Source organism: Arachis stenosperma, chromosome 3 (assembly GCF_014773155.1).
Source record: "Arachis stenosperma cultivar V10309 chromosome 3, arast.V10309.gnm1.PFL2, whole genome shotgun sequence".
Taxonomy (NCBI): domain Eukaryota; kingdom Viridiplantae; phylum Streptophyta; class Magnoliopsida; order Fabales; family Fabaceae; genus Arachis; species Arachis stenosperma.
Genome location: NC_080379.1, coordinates 17,592,520 through 17,615,162, shown reverse-complemented (window position 1 = coordinate 17,615,162; position 22,643 = coordinate 17,592,520). Strand labels below are relative to the sequence as shown.

General features: G+C 31.1%; 4 protein-coding genes across 4 annotated transcripts; 2 read left to right on the top strand and 2 right to left on the bottom strand.

Moving 5' to 3' along the window:
• Positions 1 to 8,434: 8,434 nt before the first annotated feature.
• LOC130967411 (NO-associated protein 1, chloroplastic/mitochondrial) lies at positions 8,435 to 12,786 on the top strand. Its single transcript, XM_057892259.1, has 12 exons — positions 8,435 to 9,035; positions 9,603 to 9,689; positions 9,810 to 9,889; positions 10,125 to 10,206; positions 10,504 to 10,524; positions 10,786 to 10,831; positions 11,210 to 11,328; positions 11,432 to 11,545; positions 11,628 to 11,735; positions 11,820 to 11,909; positions 12,026 to 12,135; positions 12,324 to 12,786. Exons 1-12 carry the CDS (start codon positions 8,490 to 8,492, stop codon positions 12,571 to 12,573), a joined length of 1,653 nt encoding a protein of 550 aa, XP_057748242.1. The 5' UTR covers positions 8,435 to 8,489; the 3' UTR covers positions 12,574 to 12,786.
• A 2,959-nt stretch (positions 12,787 to 15,745) lies between these two features.
• Positions 15,746 to 16,741, top strand: LOC130965618 (probable aquaporin TIP5-1). Its single transcript, XM_057890387.1, has 3 exons — positions 15,746 to 15,872; positions 15,982 to 16,232; positions 16,367 to 16,741. Exons 1-3 carry the CDS (start codon positions 15,746 to 15,748, stop codon positions 16,739 to 16,741), a joined length of 753 nt encoding a protein of 250 aa, XP_057746370.1.
• Positions 16,742 to 16,825: 84 nt separating this feature from the next.
• Positions 16,826 to 17,581, bottom strand: LOC130969584 (dirigent protein 23-like). The gene has a single exon (XM_057895367.1). It carries the CDS (start codon positions 17,562 to 17,564, stop codon positions 16,986 to 16,988), a length of 579 nt encoding a protein of 192 aa, XP_057751350.1. The 5' UTR covers positions 17,565 to 17,581; the 3' UTR covers positions 16,826 to 16,985.
• Positions 17,582 to 18,326: 745 nt separating this feature from the next.
• Positions 18,327 to 21,605, bottom strand: LOC130969411 (polygalacturonase QRT2-like). The gene is made up of 8 exons (XM_057895114.1): positions 21,249 to 21,605; positions 21,050 to 21,175; positions 20,771 to 20,938; positions 20,654 to 20,674; positions 20,359 to 20,566; positions 20,015 to 20,096; positions 19,784 to 19,892; positions 18,327 to 18,893 (listed from the first exon to the last, which is right to left on the bottom strand). The coding sequence occupies exons 1-8, from the start codon at positions 21,519 to 21,521 to the stop codon at positions 18,522 to 18,524; spliced, it is 1,359 nt and encodes a 452-aa protein (XP_057751097.1). The 5' UTR covers positions 21,522 to 21,605; the 3' UTR covers positions 18,327 to 18,521.
• Positions 21,606 to 22,643: the final 1,038 nt, after the last annotated feature.

Below are 22,643 nucleotides of genomic sequence, written 5' to 3'. Positions count from 1 at the left end.
TTGAGTTAGTTCACCGTTGTTTGGTGATTTGATTGAGTTTGATTGCGCATGTGTAAACGATGCGACTTTGAATTGAAGAGTTATCGCGAATGGATAAGTGTTTGTACATAATATGTGATTGAGTTTGTTGACTGTTTATAGTCATAGTTCGGAATTGAAGACTGAGTTTGACTGCGCATGTGTAAACGATGCGACTTTGAATTGAAGAATTATCGTGAATGGATAATTGATTAAAGATTGTGTTTGATTGCGCATGTGTAAATGATGCGACTTTGAATTGAAGATTTATCGTGAATGGATAATTGATTGAAGATCGTTGATAGTCATAGTTCGAAAGATAGTTGATATAGATCTGATGATAGTTGATATAGATTTGACAAAGAGTGATAATGATTGATATAGAAATGATAATGATTGATATAGCTCGGATAATTATTGATATAAATCTAAAAATAAAGATAATAGATATAGATTTGAAAACAGAAAAATAGATATAGGTCAGCGAATAGGGATAACAGATATAGGTCGGCAAATAGAGATGACAGATATAGGTCGGCAAATAGAAATGACAGATATAGATCGAAAAATAGAGATAACAGATGTTGATCGACAACTAGAGATAACAGATCTGCAAATAGAGATGATAGATATGGATCGAAAAATAGATATAATAGATATAGATTGGCAAATAGAGATAACAGATATAAATCAGCAAATAGAGATGACAGATTTAGATCGGCAAATAGATATAACAGATATAGATCAAAAAATCAGATTTAGATCGGCAAATAGAGATATCAGATATAATTTGGCAAATAGAGATATCAGATATAAATTGACAACTAGAGATAACTGATAAAGATCGGCAAATAGAGATAACAGATATAAATCGGAAAGTAGAGATGACATAAATAGATCAGCAAATAGATATAACAGATGTAGATCAGAAAATCAGATATAGATCGGCAAATAGATAGTCAGATATAAATTGGCAAATAGATATAAGAGATGTAGATCGGAAAATCAGATATAGATCGGCAAATAGAGAGATCAGATATAAATTGGCAAATAGAGATATCAGATATAAATTGACAACTAGATATAGCTGATAAAGATCGGCAAATACAGATAACATATATAAATCGGAAAGTAGAAATGACATATAGATCAGAAAATCAGATAACAGATATAGATCGACAAATAGGGATAACGGATATAAATAGAAAAATAGAGATGACATATAGATCAGAAAAATAGAGATAACAGATATAGATCGGCAAATAGATATATCAGATACAAATTGAAAAATAGAGACGACAGATATAGAATTAAAAAATAGAGATAACAGATATAAGTTGAAAAATAGAGATGACATATATATATTAGAAAAACATATATAGATCGACAAATAGATATAACAGATATAAATTGGCAAATAGGGATAAAAGATATAAATCGAAAAATACAGATGATTGATATAAATCGAAAAATAGAGATGACCGATATAAATCGGATAATAGAGTGACTGTTATAGATCGGCAAATAGAGATTTTTAATATAAATCGGCAACTAGAGATGATTGATATAAATCGGACAATAGATATAACAGATATAAGTTGGCAAATAGGGATAACAGATATAAATCGGAATATAGAGATGATTGATATAAATCGACAAATAGAGATGACTGATATAAATCGGATAATAGAGATGACTGTTATAGATCGGCAAATAGAGATTTTTGATATAAATTGGCAAATAAAGATTATTGATATAAATCAGACAATAGATATAGATCGGCAAATAGAGATGACTGATATATAAATTGAAAAATAGAGATGACTGATATAAATCGGTAAATAGAGATGACTGATATAAATTAGAAAATAGAGATGACAGATATAGATCAGAAAACAGATATAGATCGGAAAAACAGATATCGATCGGCAAAACAGATAAAGATCGGCAAAACAGATATAGATCAGCAAAACAGATATAGATCGGCAAATAGATAAATCAGAGATGAATTGAAAAATAGAGAGATGACAAATAATGATCGGAAAAACAGATATAGATTAGAAAAATAGATATAGATAGGCAAATAGATATACCAGAGATGAATTGAAAAATAGAGAGATGACAGATAATGATAAAAAAAGCAGATATAGATCGACAAAACAGATATAGATCGGCAAATAGATAAACCAGAGATGAATTGAAAAATAGAGAGATGACAGATAATGATCGAAAAACAGATATAGATCGGAAAAACAGATATAGATCGACAAATAGATATACCATAGATGATATGAAAAATAAAGATAACAAATATTGATCGGAAAACCAGATATAGATCGGCAAATAAATATATCAGATGATTTGAAAAATACAGATATGACAGATAATGATCGAAAAAGCAGATATAGATCGAAAAAACAGATAAAGATCGGCAAATAGATATACCATAGATGAATCGAAAAATAAAGATGACAGATATAGATCGGCGAATAAATATATCAGATGATTTGAAAAATATAGAGATGACAGATGATGATCGAAAAAGCAGATATAGATCGGAAAAAAAGATATAGATCGGCAAAACAGATATAGATCAGCAAAACAGATATAGATCGGCAAATAGATAAATCAGAGATGAATTGAAAAATAGAGAGATGACAGATAATGATCGGAAAAATAAATATAGATTAGAAAAATAGATATAGATAGGCAAATAGATATACCAGAGATGAATTAAAAAATAAAGATGACAGATATTGATCGGAAAAACAAATATAGATCGGCAAATAAATATATCAGATGATTTGAAAAATACAGAGATGACAGATAATGATCAAAAAAGCAGATTTAGATCGGAAAAATAGATATAGATCGGCAAAACAGATATAGATCGACAAATAGATAAACCAAAGATGAATTGAAAAATAGAGAGATGACAGATAATGATCGGAAAAACAGATATAGATCGGCCTTTTTCGGGCCTTAATGATTTACTATATGACTTTTGTTTACAAAGGTGCAGGTAAGTTTGAAGCCATTGGAAGGAAATGTGGCCTATAGAAAGAAGGGTGTTTATTTCGAGGCCCTACGGTGGGCGCCAATTGTTCTTGTATGAATACCTGAAGGGAGAGCTCGGTCCCTGGGAGTCGACGCCGAGTTGTTATCTTCGGTGCCGACCTTTGAGCTTTTGTGGAAGTCCGAGCTTTTCTCTAAGGAGATGTCCAATTGCGCAGAGTGTGAGCAAGGAACAAGGGGGAGTGTACCTGCAAAGGCACTCCGAAGATTAAGTCAGTATTGAGAATTCAATGTGTCCTTTGAAGATAAAATATCATACCTTTATAGGTGAGATAAAATAGGTCGGTTACGTTTCTATTGATCATCTAAATTGAAGAGCAATTAATAGGTTTTAGCTAGTGATAATGTCTGATTGTAACGTATAATGCCGAGTTATAACGTAAAGTGCCGAGTTATGGTGCATAATGCCGAGTTATTGTATATAATGCTGAATTATGACATCGGATTTGTAACGGTCGTATCATATAGTATAATTTTTTTTATTAATCTGATTATATGAAGATAATAAGCGACTAAAATTTGCAATTTGTATTATATTATAATTTGTTTTTATATTATGAAGCATTGAACTTAATTATGAAAATACCACAAGCAAAATGAATTTGCATTTTTGTAATAAATGATAAAATTAATATTATTTTAAAAAATTTATAGAACTTCCAAAATTTATTATCTATAATTTTATATCACATTTTAAGCTAAACCTATTAACAAAGGTATTAATACAAAATTTGTCAAACCATTTAATTTTGTAGGTATCTAAATTTGTAAAAACTTTTCTTAAATATATCCATAACAATTTTGAGTTATAAAATGTTATTAATAACATAATCTAATAGATAATTATGAGTAACAAAAATTATAGCATGGCTAATCACGGGTCTTGTTTAATGTATTGTCTTTACTTAATTTAATTTAAAATTTCAGAATGTATTTTTTTTATTAGAAGATATTGGTACAATTTTATAATAGGGTAAAGTACTAAATTGGTCCCCTAGGTTTAGGCGTAATTATGTTTTGGTTCTTAGGGTTTAAAGTATTCTATTTGAATCCAAAAAAGTTTTATTTAGTATCAATTTAGTCCCAGCGAGGTCAAAATTAAATAATTAACAAAATGTCCTACATAACAACAGTTCAAGAACAAAATCGATAATCTGGAGAACAAGTACAAGCTCTAGAAGCACAAAATCAACCATTGATGCATCAATACATTTATTTATCATTTTCTTTAGTTTTATAGAAAATATTTTATTTATATTATAAAAAAATAATAAATAAATATATTGATGCATTAATGGTTGATTTTATGCCTCTAGAGTTTGTACTTGTTCTCTAGATTATCGATTTTGTTCTTGTACTGTTGTTATGTATAACATTTTTTTAATTATTTAATTTTGACCTCACTGTAGGACTAAATTGATGCTAAATGAAACTTTTTTGGATTTAAATAGAATACTTTAAACCTTAAGGGCCAAAACAGAATTACGCCCAAATCTAGAGGACCAATTTAATACTTTACCCTTTATAATAATATTTAAAATATATAAATAATTATATCTCTAATATACTTTCTGACGTAATACCTTTTTTAAATTTGCGTCAATTTTATCATAGTTTTTTTTTTATTTGTCTCAAACTAAAGTTATTTCTTTTGGTAATATGTGCAAAAAAAGATTTGCAAACTATTTAAAATTTATTTTCACATTCAGTAATTGCAAAAACATAATGTAATGTTTAAATTGTAAATGTCTTACTTTGATTTAAAATGATAAATAATATATATTTTATTTAAATTTAAAAAAGGGACAGATATATTATTGTATTATTTACTAACACCAATAATATAATAATTACATGATAATTAAAAATATTAAATATAAATTAAGAATATATTTTATTATTAGTTTTTTATTTGATTTTTAATTAAATTTGGATAAGAAATTAAATAAATTCATTTCAAAATGAGATTAGATATGAACTAATTCAATTTAAAATATGATAAAATAAAATTTAAAATTTTTTGTTGACATCATACTCTATATATCTATAATAATAATAAAAGAAAGATAAGTAATTCAGTTCTTTTTATATATTTCTATATGAACATGTAAATATAAATTTTAAAGAAAAATTTTGTGTTAAGGTCATTTAGAAAATTCTCTCGATTAAAATTTCACTGGTCAAACTATTAATAGAAAATTTTGGTCTTAGTGTAGATATGTATAATGACTTCGTATAATTAAATTAAAAGACAAAAAAAAAATTCTTAATAAATCAAGTCCCTTAGATATTTATATTTGATATAAGTTATAGTTCTTAATTAAGTATGGAGTTGTCCAAATAGTAAGTGACTTGAATTTATTTTTTGAAATTTACTGTGTGCAATTATAAATCTCCATTAAGACACATCCATCGCAATTAAGTGCGCAACCTAAATCTAGTTTGAATTAAAAAAGTTTTGAATATCAGATGAACAACCAAAAAAATAAATAAATATACAAAATACATCATTATGAGTTAGTTATTAAATTTGAGATTTTTTTAATATAATCTTAAGTGAAATAGAGATTAAAGAGATCAATAATCTAAATATAAATGTCTATTCAAATAAAAGTAAATTCAATATTTATACAAAAGTGTATATTCATTATGTAAATTAAACAATCCGACAAATTAAATATAAACAATTACATCAAATAAAAGTAAATTCAATATTATATATAAACAATATAAAATTATCTAGCAAATCAAGAAGATTGAAATTATAGAATAGTTTTATATAATTACTAAACAAGTATGTGATATTTATTATATTCTCATATTTATTTTCAATGAAAATTATACTATGATAAATGATTAGTCTTTACAAAGACGGTATGTTTTTTAAGGATATTCAATCGTAATACAAAAAATAAAAATAAATTTAATAATAAACATATTTTTTATCTTTAAAAGTATTTGTAATATTAATTTTATCTCTAATATTTTAAAATTATTTTAATTATATTTTAGATGCTAACTTTATATAAATTTCAGTTCTGCCGTGTCCAAACAATAAATTATATTAGTATTGATACATTATTAAATTCTCTAGTAGTATTGTCACTCTCTAAAATTATAAGTAAAATATATTTATAGAGTCAAAAATAAAATTGAATAAAATTTTTGAAATAATATGAAAGTAAATATAAATATTAAAAACAAATAACATATTTATTCAATTTTGTAATATAATTAATGAACACTTTATTTATTTAAAATATAATTTCATATGCCCTAAATTCTATATTTACAAATTCAGTTGTTATAGATATTTTTTACTTCTTATAAAATGTTAAAAAAATATCTAAACTAAGTTCGTTAAATTTTTTTACCACAACCTAACAAATTAAAAGAATGTAATGATTTTTTTAAAAAATAATTCTCTAATATTTATCTATGTTCATGTTTTTTTTTCTTAAATGCATGACACATAAAGTTATTAATAAGTTTTACATTAAAAATTAAAAAGAGAAAAAAAATTATATCTTTTTGTGATTATTATTATTTTAAGTTGTATTAACCTAATTTATAATTTCATCTATTTTATCTACTATTTTATTTTGGGTCAAAGACTCATTAAAATTTTAGCTAAGTTGTGACTTCTATTTAATAAAGTAGCTCATGGCTTATTAGTACTCATTAGTCACGCAAGTAGCACAAAAGTGTCTTTCTCACTCTTATAAGATGAAATACTGGATCAACACATCTCTTTTTCTCCGTACACTTAAAAAAATGGAGTTTACTCTATAAAATTTATCAAAATCTCCACCATCTACATATTTTAATATATATCTCTATGGTTAAAAATAATGGGAATATCATATTTCACTCAAGTACAACGGTATATGTGAACATCTTCCTAAAATATATTAGAGAAAATGCCATTCCCCTCCCCTGAGAGATATTAAAATGACACTCCTCTCCCCTCTATTTATAAAATATACATTCCCCTCCCCTATAACCTTTAAAAAAATCCCTCTTTAATCCATTTTAAATTTTGTGTTAACTAATGTTAACTTTATTCATTTTTTTTTGAAAAACAAAATTATTTTTACAAAAATATCTTTTAGTAAAAAATTTTATTTTTTTGTCATTAAATTTTGCTTACTAAAATACCCTTTAATAAATTATTTTTTTATTGATTAAATTATATTTTTACTAATACAATATCCATGTAGAATTAGCATTTCTCTTCTCAGATTTTCTAATACAAGTATGCCTTGACTCATAACTCTTGATCATAAAAGCAATACCATCTGGAGAAGGAGAAGCATGAATCCTCCAAGGATAACCTTCAGAAGCACAAATGGCAGTCACTCTTGCTTTCTCATTTTTCACTCTTATTATATCAAAATTCTCTTGAATTATGTAATCTCTCAATACACTCCTGAACTCATGTACGTCAACAAATATCATAAACTTTTCTAGACTAATTTTTTCATTATCTTCAACATCAAATCTTTTCATTATCTCACCTTCATTCTCTATGTTAACTTCTACTTCACTTTCTTCCTCTGAAGTGTAGTCATCCTCATTCCACTCCTCATCATCCAAATAACTCTCTACGCATTGATCCTTATTAACATCATATTCTTCATCACTATCGGTAAATAATTGTTCAATAGGGGGTTTAGTTCCATCGTACTCATTAACACTAGATATAGCTTTAATATTGGTAGACATTTTCCTAATATGAAAAAAAAATTGGCGTAATTAATAATGAATAACTATAACAGAAACGACGAAGAAAAGGATTTAGGGATAGCAAAAATGAAGGGTTTAGGGATATATCCAGAATTGCTAATGATATGAATTTTTTTTGTAAATTAATTGAGTTTGAGAAAAGGATGTCAAACCTTATTACTTGAATTGATAATAACAGCGATAATTACACAAAGCTATACAGCAATGACAGCACCTAGATAGCGATGGCAGAGACAACCAAAGGAAATTGAAGAGATTGAAAGAGAAATAGCGCTGGAATGCGACTGTAAGGGAATTGGAATCCTAACTCAGAAATTGAGTTTAGTTAGTAAATAAATATAAAATGATAGTATGGTAAATTAGAATATTAATTTTATTGAATAAAATATTTAATTTTTTTAAATGAAATATTCTGTTAACATTTTTAACTAAATGGATTAAACTGTACATTTTATAAATAGAGGGGAGGAAAGTGTCATTTTAGTATCTCTCATGGGAGGGAAGTGTTATTTTTATTTTCCCAATATATTATAGTCATGTGATCAATTCATGTGATCAAGTCGTTTTTTAACTTCCAGTTAAAATGAAAAAAGGGTACATGTCTTCAACTTTCAGCTTGAAGCATTTCCCGGGAAGGGACTTTAGTATCAATGGCACTTAAAACCCTATCCACTTTTCTCACACCTCTCCCTCTCCAAAACCCCAAGTCCCGAACCCTCATCCTCTTCCAGTTCCCCAAATCGCGTTCTCTGAAAGCGCGTTTGTCCGCGGAACCCGACGGCACCGGCGCCGCCGCTCCCTCTCCGGGAGAGAGGTTCCTCGAACACCACCATGTGGCAGAGGCCGCGAAGCTCATCATCAAGGAGAACAAGAAGAACAGGAACAAGAAAAACAAAGATAAGCCTCTGAAAGCTTCGAGGAATGTGGCCTCTTGCTACGGTTGCGGCGCGCCGTTGCAAACTTCCGACGAAGAAGCACCTGGATATGTGAATCTGGAAACCTATGAACTGAAGAAGAAGCACCGCCAGTTAAGAACCGTTCTCTGCGGACGGTGCCGGCTTCTGTCGCACGGGAAGATGATAACTGCCGTTGGTGGACACGGAGGATATAACGGTGGGAGATTGTTTGTTACGGCTGAAGAGCTCAGAGAGAAGCTCTCTCATTTGCGTCACGAGAAAGCTTTGATTGTCAAATTGGTAAAACTATGCATTCTGAACATTTTTCTTGCCTTTAATTTTTCGAAATTGGTAGAAGTTATGTTAAGAAGAGCAAAGAGAAAAGTTAAATTGAGAGATGTTAAGCTAATTATGTGCAGATTTCAGAATTAGGAATTTAAGTCAGCATTATGTGTAAGTTCCAGTTTCTATAATCAAATTCAGAAACTATTTCTAATTATTATTAAGTAGAGGATCTTGAAATGTATGATTATAAGATAATTGAAGCATGAGTCAGAACCGAACCTTTTACATTGTGGTGAAATGCAATCCTTTTTCTTATAAATAGTTTTTGTTGTAGAAAGCATTTTCTATTAGTTTATGAATCTGTTCTTAGTGGATCTTTTGATGCAATAACTCTTCAAAGTAATATTTATATTTGTTTCGTAGCGAGCACCAACTTATAGGCCTAGCATATAATGAAATATTATTACTAGAGAACATAATAAATTGTTGAATTGTGATAGCTGATCATTTAAAACTCTTGCTATACTTGTACGCATTTAAACTGTTGTACTCATATTACAAGTTATACTTGGAAACTTCTAGGTTGATATTGTTGACTTCAATGGCAGCTTTTTATCCCGTGTGCGTGATCTTGCTGGTGCTAATCCTATAATACTGGTGGTGACTAAGGTAATATATATATGTGTAGCTTATAATTGTGTTTTGTTTTTTTCCCCTTCTCTGGTGGATATATGATAGGGTTGTATATTTATGTATATGGTCATATTTAACAATATGTTTACTTTGTAGATTGATCTCCTTCCAAGAGATACTGATCTTAATTGTGTTGGGGATTGGATTGTAGAGGCCATTACAAGAAAGAAACTAAAGTAAGTTTCATATACAAACACTTGGTCTTTGTATTAAGCTGATTACTTTTTCATTTGAATGTTATAATACACGAATTATTTAAAGGTTAAGAGTGAGAAAAAATTTGCATAAAGTTAATGTTATTGGGATGTAATGAATCCAATTCTTATATTTTTTGTCTTGCAGAAACACTATGGACAGTTTTATAAACTGTGCTGAAAATTTTAACTTATCATATGCTAATATTCTTTGCAGTGTTCTCAGTGTCCATCTGACCAGTTCAAAATCATTGGTTGGGGTAACTGGAGTGATATCAGAAATCCAGAAAGAGAAAAAGGTTCTATTCTCTGTCATGGCTTATCCTGATTTAATTTCTTAAGAAAGACCAAGAGATTATTTTGGGGAACTTAATGATGCATTGCCATTTGTGTTTACATCTAAGATGTTGTCAACTCTGTTATCCATATTTATAAACGACTTTGATCTGTATTGCTAAATTTTGAGTCACATTGATCACAATGTGATTACTGATTACTATTTGAAATGTTTTCTATAAACTTCATTTCACGTGTTATCATTTACAAATTCTTGTTTTTCCCTCTACTAAAATTGTATTTTATTTTCATTTGTGCAGGGAAGAGATGTATACATTCTGGTAAGTTTCACAATGGAAGTTTCATATGCTTGACTGAGTTATTATTGAACTATGAGCTGATGATCCTGCATTGATGCATTTACCAAGTTTTCCATGGATTTTCTGAGTGTTATACCTTTGTATTATGGGAAACAGTAGAAGGGTTCATATATTAAATTGTAATGATTGCTTATTTTTTTTAATTCTTCTACCTTTGGTCATTAAGCTCCTAGTGGTTGAAGTTGAACCTAAAACAATATTGACCGGAACTTTATTTTACAGGGTTCAGCAAATGTTGGGAAATCTGCTTTCATCAATGCTTTACTGAGTAAGTCCGTTATATATCTATACTCCCTATTTATGAGGATTAAGCTTATTCATTAGCTGAATGAAAAATTCGTTTGTTTATATGGGGAGTAGATTAGACACCGGAGTGTAGCCTTATGTGTATCAGTAGAAGAAGACCAGGAAAGGCTATAGATAAAATCATTGTTAAAGACTTAATTTTAATGTATTGTCTATGTATATAAATGGTTTATGATGGGATGCAACAGATGCAACAAGTCCCAGTAGGAAAAGGTATAGTTATCGTCATTATGATTGCTCTAAATTATCTCCATTTTTTCCTATCGTCTTTTTTCCATTTCCAGCTTTTTAAGGTGCATGGATTCCATTCCTTGTTGATATTTTTAGTGTATTATGTCAGAAACAATGGCAATAAATGACCCAGTGGCTGCATCTGCACAAAAGTACAAACCAATACAATCTGCAGTTCCTGGAACTACATTAGGGCCAATTCCAATTAATGCTTTCCTAGGAGGAGGGGTATGCCATACCAATTTTTATATTATGGGGATCAGTTGTTTAATCGTAGTCTTTTTATTATTTAATTAATTAATTATTCTTATTTTTAAATTAACTCATGCAGAAGCTGTATGATACTCCGGGAGTTCATCTCCACCATAGGCAAACTGCAGTTGTTCATTCTGAAGATCTTCCCTCCCTTGCTCCTCAAAGCCGGCTTAGGGGCCAATCTTTCCCAGTATGTTATGTCCAGTTAAGAGATTGTTTGAAGACATAATACAGTTTAACTAATGCTAACATCATCCTCGTGTTACTGCTAGAGTTTTCAAGTACGCTCAGACAATGTAGAGGAAGGCAGTTCCAAAGTGAATGGCTTGAATGCATTTTCCATATTTTGGGGTGGTCTTGTCAGAATTGACGTCTTGAAGGTTTTAATATTATTATATCGCATCATAGCCCCATTTATTTATCTCCTTTTGCCTGTTCTAATAATGTCATCAGTCCATTTTCAGGTTCTCCCAGAAACAAGTTTGACATTTTATGGTCCGAATCGTCTACCAATTCATGTTGTACCCACAGAAGCCGCAGATGAATTTTATCAGGTATTGAATAATTTATTCTATTCATGCTGGTGCTTAAATTTGGCTTATGTCAACAAAAATTGGGATAAGGATCTTTCCACCTCAAACCTAAACGAGGGCTTTGTTTTATCTCTCAGAAAGAACTTGGAGTTCTGCTGACCCCTCCAAGTGGAAAAGAAAATGTCGAGAACTGGAAAGGACTTGATTCCCAGCGTAAATTGCAAATAAAATTTGAAGATGTGGCAAGGTATAACTCTGACTCACTTGTCTTGTAACAAACTAGCAACTTTCACTTAAAAAGGGTTTAATTTGCCATTAGATCAGAGCTCATTCCAGTGTTCACTGTTGAGTCACTTAAGCCAAAGAATAGAATGCAAATACTTATTATGAATATAATTGATAAATATAAATTGTCTTGTTTTGTTTTTGGAGCAGGCCAGCTTGTGATGTAGCTATATCAGGTCTAGGATGGTTTAGTGTTGATCCAATTAGTAGGTCATTTAAAATATCAGAACCGAAACAAATAGAAACTGCTGGGGAATTGCTTTTGTCCGTTCACGTCCCCAAGCCTGTTGAAATTTTTGTGAGGTCACCATTACCGGTAGGCAAGGCTGGAGCAGAGTGGTACCATTATCGAGATTTAACAGAAAAAGAAGAGGCAATTAGACCCAAATGGTACTTTTGAATACCGCATATGATACATGAGTTTTGTACCCGTACCCACCCCCATGTTTCATGTGTTACTGTTATCATTATGAAATTATTATTCAAAGTTGCACAAAACTACAAATAATCAAATCATTCCAAAAGGAGGTAAATTTAAAGACTGCGACGAAATTGCAACATTTTCCTCATTCACGTGGAGAATCTGAAATGTTAAGATTATTTTCTAATTATTGTATAATTAGTATTTATGTATGAAATAATATTATGAAATTATTCATTGTTAATTTTTTTAATATTAACATTATTCTATTAGGATTTATCATCTTACAATAATTTCATAAACAAAAGAAATATATTTAGATTTTTAAAGTGTATTAAAATTCTTTTTTACAATAATCGAAGTATTATTTAAATAGTTAAAACACTACTATAATTTAATCCGAAATTTTAGTTAAGGCATAGATACTAAAATTTTTCTGTTGTACTGGAGTTGAATCCCATTTTGGCCCCTGAAATTTTCGAGGGGCCTAAATTTGGACCCCAAAATTTATAGTTACCCAATTAAAACCCTCAAATATTGAATCGTGACTCACGTTTGCCCTTGTCGATAGTTCTATTAACGGAACGCTGATGTGGCACCCAGCGTGGATGTGTGATGAGTGAATGATGTGGCAAAATTTGAATTAACTCAATTTAACCCCTCCATAGATGATAAAATTCTAATTTGCAGCCCTCCTTCCCCATCCCCATCCTCGTCCCCTTTCCCTTCCCCTTCACCTTCACCTTCCCATCCCCAACCCCTTCTCCTTTTCCTTAGCGTAGAACCACCCCCTCCCCCAATTCTCAATCTGTTCCATTCACATCACTATCCCTAACTTTCCCTTTCCCCTTCCCCATCCCCATCCCCAACCCCTTTCCCTTCCCCTTCCCCATCCCCAACTCCTTCTCCTTTCCTTCCTCTTCTACTTTTCCAACCTTCCCCTTTCCCTCCCCCTTTCCCTTCCCCTTCTGCTTTTCCCAACATTTTCCTTTTCCTTTCACATATATGTTTTGGCTGTTGTTGTTGTCGTTGCTAGATGAGAAGGTGAAGACGGAAGAGGAGGAAGAGTCAGAGGCGGGTGATTGTTGGTGCTGCGCGATGGAGGTTGAGCAGCGGACAGTGTGAGAGCGATGATGAGAGTGAAAAGAGTAGTGTTCGAGATTTTATTGATTTCAGGGATTTTGTTATTAAATTTGCCATTTCTTTTTTGTTTGCAGTGGTGGTCGTTGATAGTAAAAAATTTTGAAAGGATTTTTCGGTCTGAGATAGACGAGTTGGATGCTTTGGAATGAAGCTAGTTGCATGACCCGTTTAATTAGAAGATGAAGGGGAAGGAGAAGGAGAATGAGAAGGGGATGGGGATGGGGATGGGGATAGGGATGGGGAAGGGGAAGGAAAAGGGGAAGGTTGGGGATGGGGATGGGGATGTCAGGAAGCCAAGCTGCAGTGAGTTCTACACGATCACATTCTCATGGGTTCCTGAGAACTCATCATTTTTCCAGCACAGTCTTCACCGTATTCGGAAAGGAGGGCTGCAAATTAGGGTTTTATCATCTATGGAGGGGTTAAATTGAGTTGATTCAAACTTAGCCACCTCATTCACTCATCAAGAATCCACCCTGGCAAGCTGTATGACACATGGATACACACGCTGGCGACTTAACGTGCCACATCAGCGTTCCGTTAACAGAACTATCGACAAGGGCAAACGTGAGTCACGATTCAATATTTGAGGGTTTTAATTGGGTAACTATAAATTTTGGGGTCCAAATTTAGGCCCCTCGAAAATTTCAGGGGCCAAAATGGGATTCAACTCGTTGTACTGTGTACATGAAAGATGTGATTTGATGATTAAACCCTAAGAAATTTATCTAGTGCCTTTGCAACTAAAAGAGACAAAAAGTACTCGAATTTGACTAAACATAATTGACTACTTGACACCAAAATAAGAACTTAAGAAAATAAATAATAAATAAAAGACTTGAGCTCAGAATTTTACATTACACAAATTGATCCCTAAAAATTAATGCAATGAAATAGCCACCTTATGTTTATATATTTACATTAACTAGAAGTAAGTTTTTTTGTTAATTAATAATTGACATGTGGGACTACTACTACATATCATTAGCAATTTTGAGTATATATTCTTTGAAAATTTTTATTTGCTCGGCACATCAATTTAGATCAATTTCTAATAAATTATTTAATTTTTAACAAAAAATATCTTTGATTATAATACAATTTGCAATAAGAGTCAAAATCAAAATAGACTTATGCATATTAAATTAATTACAATATACTAACAAATTAGAAGTGTTGACTCGTTTTTAATAGTTGGGGGAAAACCCAGTTTTAGTATATTAAGTAGATTTTTGGGTATTAAATAAATGTGAATAATAGGAATAAATACGAGATTAGTTAATTAAGAATTTAAGATGGTAAATACTTTATTTTTAATAATAAATCTTGTATTCTAGCCTAAAATAACTTATGCACTGAATTCTTCTCAATTCCTTTGTATATTCACTTAAAAGAGTTTTGTTTTTCATTATATATTTATATCAGAGTTTGAATATAATTGTGATATCATTTTAATAAAATAGTTCTTTTTACCAGACTATTATTTATATTTTGACGTTACTAGAGTACCATTTAAATAGTAAAAATCAAAGTGAAATTTGACCCAAAATTTTAGATTTAAGGTACATATCCTAAAATTTCTACATTAATGTATTGTGTATTTGTATCATATAAGTGGAGATGTGATTGAATAATTATCTAGTGGTTTAAAATCCTATACTAATTTTCCCAAGAAGTAAAACATAGTTTACCACTCAGACCCAAGAGAAAACTTCAAATAAAATTAGAGAATACTAATTAAAAGAGCAGTTAAGAAATATGATAGAAAGTGTAGGAAGTAAAAGCAGACACAAAGGTTGGCGGTTATAGTTGGTTTTTGTTTCAAAATGCACATTCGAAACCCCCCTTCCCCCTTCTCACCTCTGTGGAAGCGTTGTGTATCTTCTCTTCAAAAGCCACGTCCCAACCGCTTCTATTTATAAAAAGGGAACTTTGTGTTTCTTCAATGCGTTTTGCTTTGTCTGTCTTAGTGAGTTCCCTGTTCCGTTGCTCTGCATTCTTATGCGCAATGGCTAACAATGTCACTAACCGGTTCCATCAATCTCTCACTCGAAATGCTCTTCGCTCTTATCTCGCCGAGTTCATGTCCACTTTCTTCTATGTTCTTGCCGTTGTTGGTTCTGGAATGTCCGCACGTGAGTAATTAATTTCACAATTATAGTTACACATTCTCATTCGTTTTTCATTTTACATGTAACTTCTTGTTTTGGTTTGATTAATTGGTGTTTCACGAATTAATGGCAGGGAAATTGATGCCTGATGCAACACTGAATCCGGCTACGCTTGTTGTGGTTGCCATTGCAAACGCTTTCGCCTTGTCGTCCGTGTTGTACACCGCATGGGACATCTCCGGTGGACACGTCAACCCGGCGATTACGTTTGCAATGGCAATAGGAGGCCATGTTAGTGTACCAACCGCTCTCTTTTATTGGTTTGCCCAACTTATAGCCTCTGTTATGGCTTGCCTTGTCCTTAGGGTCATCCTTGTTGGAATGGTATACATGTTTCTCCTTTCATTTCATTTTCACATCTACTATCCTTTAATGTAACAAATTTTAATAATAAGACATATTTGACTAAATTAATATTTAACAGTTCTGTTTAAAATCGATAAATTATTTTTTTGTAGCATGTTCCGACATACACAATTGCTGAAGAAATGACAGGGTTTGGAGCATCAGTACTAGAAGGTTTCTTGACATTTGTATTGGTGTACACAGTGTATGCAGCAAGGGACCCAAGACGTGGTCCATTGAGTGCTACAGGACCAGTCGTAATTGGACTCATGGCCGGTGCAAATGTGTTAGCCGCAGGTCCCTTCTCTGGAGGCTCAATGAACCCAGCATGTGCTTTCGGCTCTGCCGCCATTGGTGGCAGTTTCAGGAACCAAGCCGTGTATTGGGTTGGTCCCTTGCTTGGTGCTGCCGTCGCTGGCCTTCTTTATGACAATGTAGTCTTCCCAGTAACCGCAACAACTGGAGTTTCTGATGGACTTACTGTGTGATTAAGTTCTTGTAATTTGTAAATATATAATGTTTTTATCATATTATTGTGTGTGTTTAGAAGTGTTATACCAACTTCAATTCCTCATCGTAGTAATCAAACTTGTTAATTATTATTAATTATTGATTTTGGAATACTATACTAAGTTCTTGATGCACAATCTTACACAGCAATCATACCTGTTCTTTTGTTCACGTGATGAATATAAAAGATTTACTGATATGACATTACATAATTAGATACACTTATGGAAGAGAAATAGTAATGTTGTATTCAACGACAAAATGTTGTTCCGTTGAAATACTCCAGAGGCTCTTAGCAATAGCAAAACCAGAAGCAAAGCGAAAGAGGCGAGTGCCTCCAACAATAGGCATTTCTCGAACGGTGTCCATAACAGGGTTCCGACCAAGCATGCTAAGAGTGCTGCCTTTGTATTCCCCTTCTTCGGAGAAAGCGAAGTTGATGAGCATAACCATTCCACGGTCTTGTATGGAAGCCAAACCGAACAACCCTTGAGCTCTTCCAACTTGCTTTGAACTCAGCTCTGGACCTTCGGTTAGTGCATTGTCCATCATGAACGTGGTTCCGAGACTGTTGGGGGTGTTTGAAGGGTCAATGATTTGGACCACGGTGGGGTTCTCTCCTTCGAGGATGTCGTGGTAGTAGAAGTGCAGTGTCGTCAGTTTTTTCTGTGTTGGTTGGGACGGTAACATTATTATGTGAGGTTGTTGTTCTTGTTCTTGTTGTGATGATGATGAGAAGAGTGGTGCATGGATGAGACAGAAGAAGAGGAACAAGAATCTAAGAGTATGAGAGTGAGACATTGCTAAATTTTGAAGTGAAGTAGTGATGATGAGCTTTTACACCATTTTTAATGTAAGGTTGGAACATGGAACTTGCAAGTTGGAAATGAATTATTTTGAATAAAATAATAGGAGCACGGTCTTCACGAGGCTCATTTTTTTAGATTTGAGAAGCATGCTAGCTTTGTTGGGAAAAATGATGGTTTTAGACATGGACGTGGACCAGTTTTTTTTTTAATTAATAAATAAAAAATTAGATCATTCGATTTTTTTGTAAAAAAAAAAAATAAATTTACTAATCGGACATCGGACAGTCTAATTAATGTGAGGGAGAAAATTTAAATTTTAGTGGAAGTAATCGGATTCTCTAATTTATGGTTTGAGTCATCTTGGTATAAAAGCCATAACTAAAAAAGTAATTAATTTTTTAAAAAATTATAATCTTAAAATTCTAAAGAATACATATTATTCTCATTTTTTTTCATTTTTTCTTAAAAAAAATTACAGAATTTTATGTCATTTTCTATCGTTATTCCTCTTCTTTTTCTAAATATTTTTTTCTTAGTTTTTGGATTAAGTTTTTGTTATATTTTAAATTTTTTGTTGTTATTGGCTGATAGGCTATCCAACATGATTGAAACCATAATTGAAATTTAAACACTTATTATATATTAACTAGACTTCTCCATTTTACATTCTATATTGAAAATATTTTAATTTGTGGTTGCCACTTGACAAATCTTTACTGAAACTAAGAGAGAATTATAAGAAAAGCCAACTCCAAATTACATACTAATGTTCAAGTTAGTCTCTGTTGTTGCATAACTTATCACAAATTATTTGAACAATGTTGTTCATTTTTGTTTTCAAAGATAAGACAAGAGAAACAAAGCTTTAAGGGGCGCACAACACAAGCCACAACATAAAAGCCTTAATGAAACAAATTGCTAATAACTCTGAATACATTTACAGAATAACTTAAAATCTTCCTCCCCTTTGATTTCTCATTGGAGTGCATTGAGGGAAAAACTTCCCTCGGTTCACATATCTTACATTCTGACACGTGGCAACCGTGTCGCCATTGCCACCATCTTCTGGTTCTAATATCACATCCTGAAGGTAGATTTCTCTGCATGGCACTGTTCTGCTGCAATCAAATTTTATAGCCACTTCTGAAGCACTTGTTCCTCTGATGTTTTGGTAAAGCACATTGCTCAGTTGAACTCCTGAGTTCTGCTGATGGCATGGCTTTTCTTGATCACAGTAGTTTTGATCTATGATTATGGGATTTGTCACATTTTGCATCACTATGTTCAAAAACTTTATGTTCCTTGCATAACCAGAACCTCCCTGCATTTGTTCAACAAGCAATAGAGTAGGTTAGGAATTGGTTAATTCTGTAAACTCCTCATAAAAAATGTTTGTGTCATGGAATATTAGTATAAAATAGTTTTGATGCAATATTAGTATAGAATAGTTTTATGCGTATATCTAATTACGTAATGTCATATCAATAAAATAACTACTTTTTATATTAAGTATGTAAATAATTATTCAAAAGAATGAATATGATTAGAGGCGTAAAATATTTTATATTATTAATACATCAAAATTAAACACATATCTTTAATACGTCCCATCATGCATGTAAAAGTTTTTTTTGTTTGCGTGAATTTTACATAAATTTTTTTTATAAAATTATTTTTTAAAATAAATTTAAACGGATAAAAGAATACGTGAATAACGATTATATCTCTAATAGTTTGTATATAATAATTAATTGCTCAATTAAAATATTTTACAAAAAACTGTGTTGACTTATTACATCTTATTTATTATTAAAATTATTATAAATTGACAAATATTTCTCAACAAATGTAGTCAAGAAGACTAGGACCAACTAAATGTAGATTTATGAACCTTGGGTGCACTTTTTCCTTTCTTCAATGTTCCAATTCATGTTATATCATTGGTCAACTTCCCCCATGTTTGTCTTATCTAATTTGCGCCTAAAAATTTGGCAACTTTTGTTCACTTTAGTAAAAAATTCAACCATTTTATATCTTAAGAGACCATTATTGAACTTAGGCAAATCCAGAAATTTTAATAAATCAATGTGGATAAGTTGAACCACCACTCTTAACAAAATTAGTCCATGTTCTTTCAACTGTTTCGTGTGTTGTAGAGTGCCTAATTTAACTTCCCAAAAGGTTTCAAAATCTAAAGACCAAACTCTTTACCTGCCATGTCTTGATTCTAACTCCATTACTTGTTCCTGTTAAGGTGGCTCTGTTCACAACCACATTGGACACTACAGCTTCAGAGTTATCAGCTCCTAAGCTTCCAATGCTGCAAAAACATTGATTGCTTAAACTTATATAAATTACAAAAAAATAATGAAATAATAAAAAATATAAGTAGAATTTAATTATATTTGTAATATGGTATAACCATAATCATAATCATAAAACCTGATTCCATGTCCTGGTCCACATGTGATATCTGTAGCTCTAACATTTTGAGATCCACTTACTATTGAAATACAATCATCACCTTCAAAAAAAAAAAAAAATAGATAAAACAAAATAGAAATTATTTATAAATCCCATTATTAATTTGACTTTTTATATCTTCAACAAAATTTATTTGGAGCAACATTATTTTTTGTACAACCAAATGTAAATTTTGTCCAACAGCTTCTGCAGAGAACAATTATCATAAGAATCTCATTAACAAAACTAAATAAATTTACAAACCATTAACACAAACCATTGTTTCTTATGGCTTGATTAAATTTTGTTTATATATGTTGTACCTGTTCCAATGTCACTGTCGCTTATAACAATGTTTTGTGTTTCAGCAACATGAATTCCATCTGTGTTGGGACTGTATCCTGGTGCTCTAACAAGAACATTGGAAACTATAACATTGAAGCAACTCTCAAATGCCACATGCATTTGTTGTGCATCTTTCAATCTCACATTTGCCACTCTCAAATTCTTGCATTGGTAAAATGTCACAGCCTATAATACAACAAATTCAAATTTCCCATTAATATTAAACTAAAAATTCAGCACCTAAGTTCCTATAGGTAAAGTTATGTAACTTACAGTTGGTGCATCTTTGCATGGCTGTTAATAAATTAAAAAACATTAAGGTCAGTATTCAAATTTACAGTTAAAATTATTGAAAATTGGAAGAGAAAAAAATTAAGTTGGAATTTATACAAGGTTATCATTAGTTTTGCATGAATTCTGCCACCATTTTTTGCCATTGCCATTGAAAGTGCCACCACCATCAACTCTGAAGTTGTTGACACTATCAAACACAATCCAATGTTTTCTATCATCTTCATATGCTGACATCTCTGGCCATGCCTTTATTGTTCCATATATCTAAGTAAAAGAAAAAAAATATAAGAATCTCAGTTACTTGAATTAATAAAATTCTAAGTAATAATAATAGCATTAATTGTATGAATATGAATATGTATGAAAATATCTCACCATGAATGCAGTGTTGGGTCTGCATGGACCTGAAAATCTTATTGGCTTAAGAGTGTAGGTCCTTCTTTCAGGCACCACAAGGGTGACCCCACTAGAACATGCTTCATTCCAAGCCTTTTCAAATGCCTACAAGTAAAAAAAAAAATGTTACGAATTCCGTCGAATACTTTTATGTTCTTAAAACATATTTAATATGTACCCGACTGTCGTCACTTCCATCAGCTCTGGCTCCAAAGTCATTAACACTAATTGTTCCACTTGACCTTGAAAAATGAGGGGTTTTAGCTCTATTAGCTCTCATCATTAGGCCAAAGTGTTCATGTTTTCTCTTGATAAATCTCCCATCATGATGAACAATGTATGGTTCAACATTTGTGTGATGAAATGTTTCCTCTATATAATAGCTAAAACATAAGCCTAATGAAGCAAGGGTAATGTAAAGTGAGATAAATAGCCTTAGTAATAAAGACATTTTTAATTTTAATTTGCTTCTTCACTTTATATGAAAGAACATAAATAAAGTGAAGAAGGAGATAATTTACAAGGTTATTATGATAGAGAGATTTATTGGGAGGTGATGACAAAAGAGGAGGTAGTGCTTTAGGTATTTATAGAAACATTAGAGATATGATTTTTCATTGTGAGTTAGGAAAAATTGCATTATTTAGAGAATGTTATTTCAATAAGTCTGATCTATTGAGGTATGGAGAGGGTTGATAATAGAAACTTAGACGAAATCCATTTAGTGGGATGGTAGGTATATCTTTGTAGTTATTTATTGTTCTAAATCAAAGTGATGAAGAAAATACCAAATTTAAAGTATTAGGTTAGTTATTTTCTGGTACCTTACCTCATAAAAAATAATCAATCATGTGTTACAACTTAAAACCAATGAAAGCATTGCTTATTTAGGTACCACAGCATTAATTAATATTCTGTCTAGTTGAAATCAAATTTGAAGAGAAAAAAAAAAGAAAAGGGTTATGAAATTGCAACAAAATTCCCATGATGCATAATATAATTAGGTCAGCACTCAGCACATGCAGACATTCACTTCTTCAACGTTGATTTCCTCAATTTTGAAAATTGTGTATGAAATTGGTAGTTAGTTGTCCACTCAGAATAGGTTGAAAACTACTTTCCCTTAGAAATAACGAACAACCACCTCCTAATCCGTTTTTTTCTAAGGGATTTGACTTCTTATAAATAGAATAATTCCCTCTCTTTTTGTCACTTTTTTCCTTTAATTGATTTGTAGGATTAAAATAATGTAATCGTCTTCGTCTAAATTCACAAGGCCTAACTAGTTAATCAAAGTCATATGAATTGAATTAACATAGTAGTATCCTTAATTAATCTTATATATACACTAAAATTAACTATTAAAATTAATTATTAATATAAAATATTTATTAAGATACAAAATATATTTTATTTTATCCTTTTATTTTCTATTGTATCTCTCGATTCGAAGGAGCTAAAGACTAATTCAGTGCGAATTAGAACTTCATTTAAAAGTTTGTTGTTAGTCAATAAATTCCTACATGTACAAGACAGAATTTAGATTCTTAATATTTACTTAAATGAACTAATA

Bases quoted from the DNA above. Each gene is read 5' to 3' on its own strand.
- LOC130967411 (XM_057892259.1), top strand. From the start codon at position 8,490: ATGGCACTTAAAACCCTATCCACTTTTCTCACACCTCTCCCTCTCCAA. The intron at 9,036-9,602 runs GTAAAACTATGC...GGAAACTTCTAG, and splicing joins AAGCTTTGATTGTCAAATTG to GTTGATATTGTTGACTTCAA. The intron at 11,910-12,025 runs GTATTGAATAAT...TTTATCTCTCAG, and splicing joins CCGCAGATGAATTTTATCAG to AAAGAACTTGGAGTTCTGCT.
- LOC130965618 (XM_057890387.1), top strand. From the start codon at position 15,746: ATGGCTAACAATGTCACTAACCGGTTCCATCAATCTCTCACTCGAAAT. The intron at 15,873-15,981 runs GTGAGTAATTAA...AATTAATGGCAG, and splicing joins TGGTTCTGGAATGTCCGCAC to GGAAATTGATGCCTGATGCA. The intron at 16,233-16,366 runs GTATACATGTTT...ATTTTTTTGTAG, and splicing joins GGGTCATCCTTGTTGGAATG to CATGTTCCGACATACACAAT.
- LOC130969584 (XM_057895367.1), bottom strand. From the start codon at position 17,564: ATGTCTCACTCTCATACTCTTAGATTCTTGTTCCTCTTCTTCTGTCTC.
- LOC130969411 (XM_057895114.1), bottom strand. From the start codon at position 21,521: ATGTCTTTATTACTAAGGCTATTTATCTCACTTTACATTACCCTTGCT. The intron at 20,567-20,653 runs GTAAGTTACATA...GTTGTATTATAG, and splicing joins CATGCAAAGATGCACCAACT to GCTGTGACATTTTACCAATG. The intron at 20,097-20,358 runs GTACAACATATA...TTTTTTTTGAAG, and splicing joins CGACAGTGACATTGGAACAG to GTGATGATTGTATTTCAATA.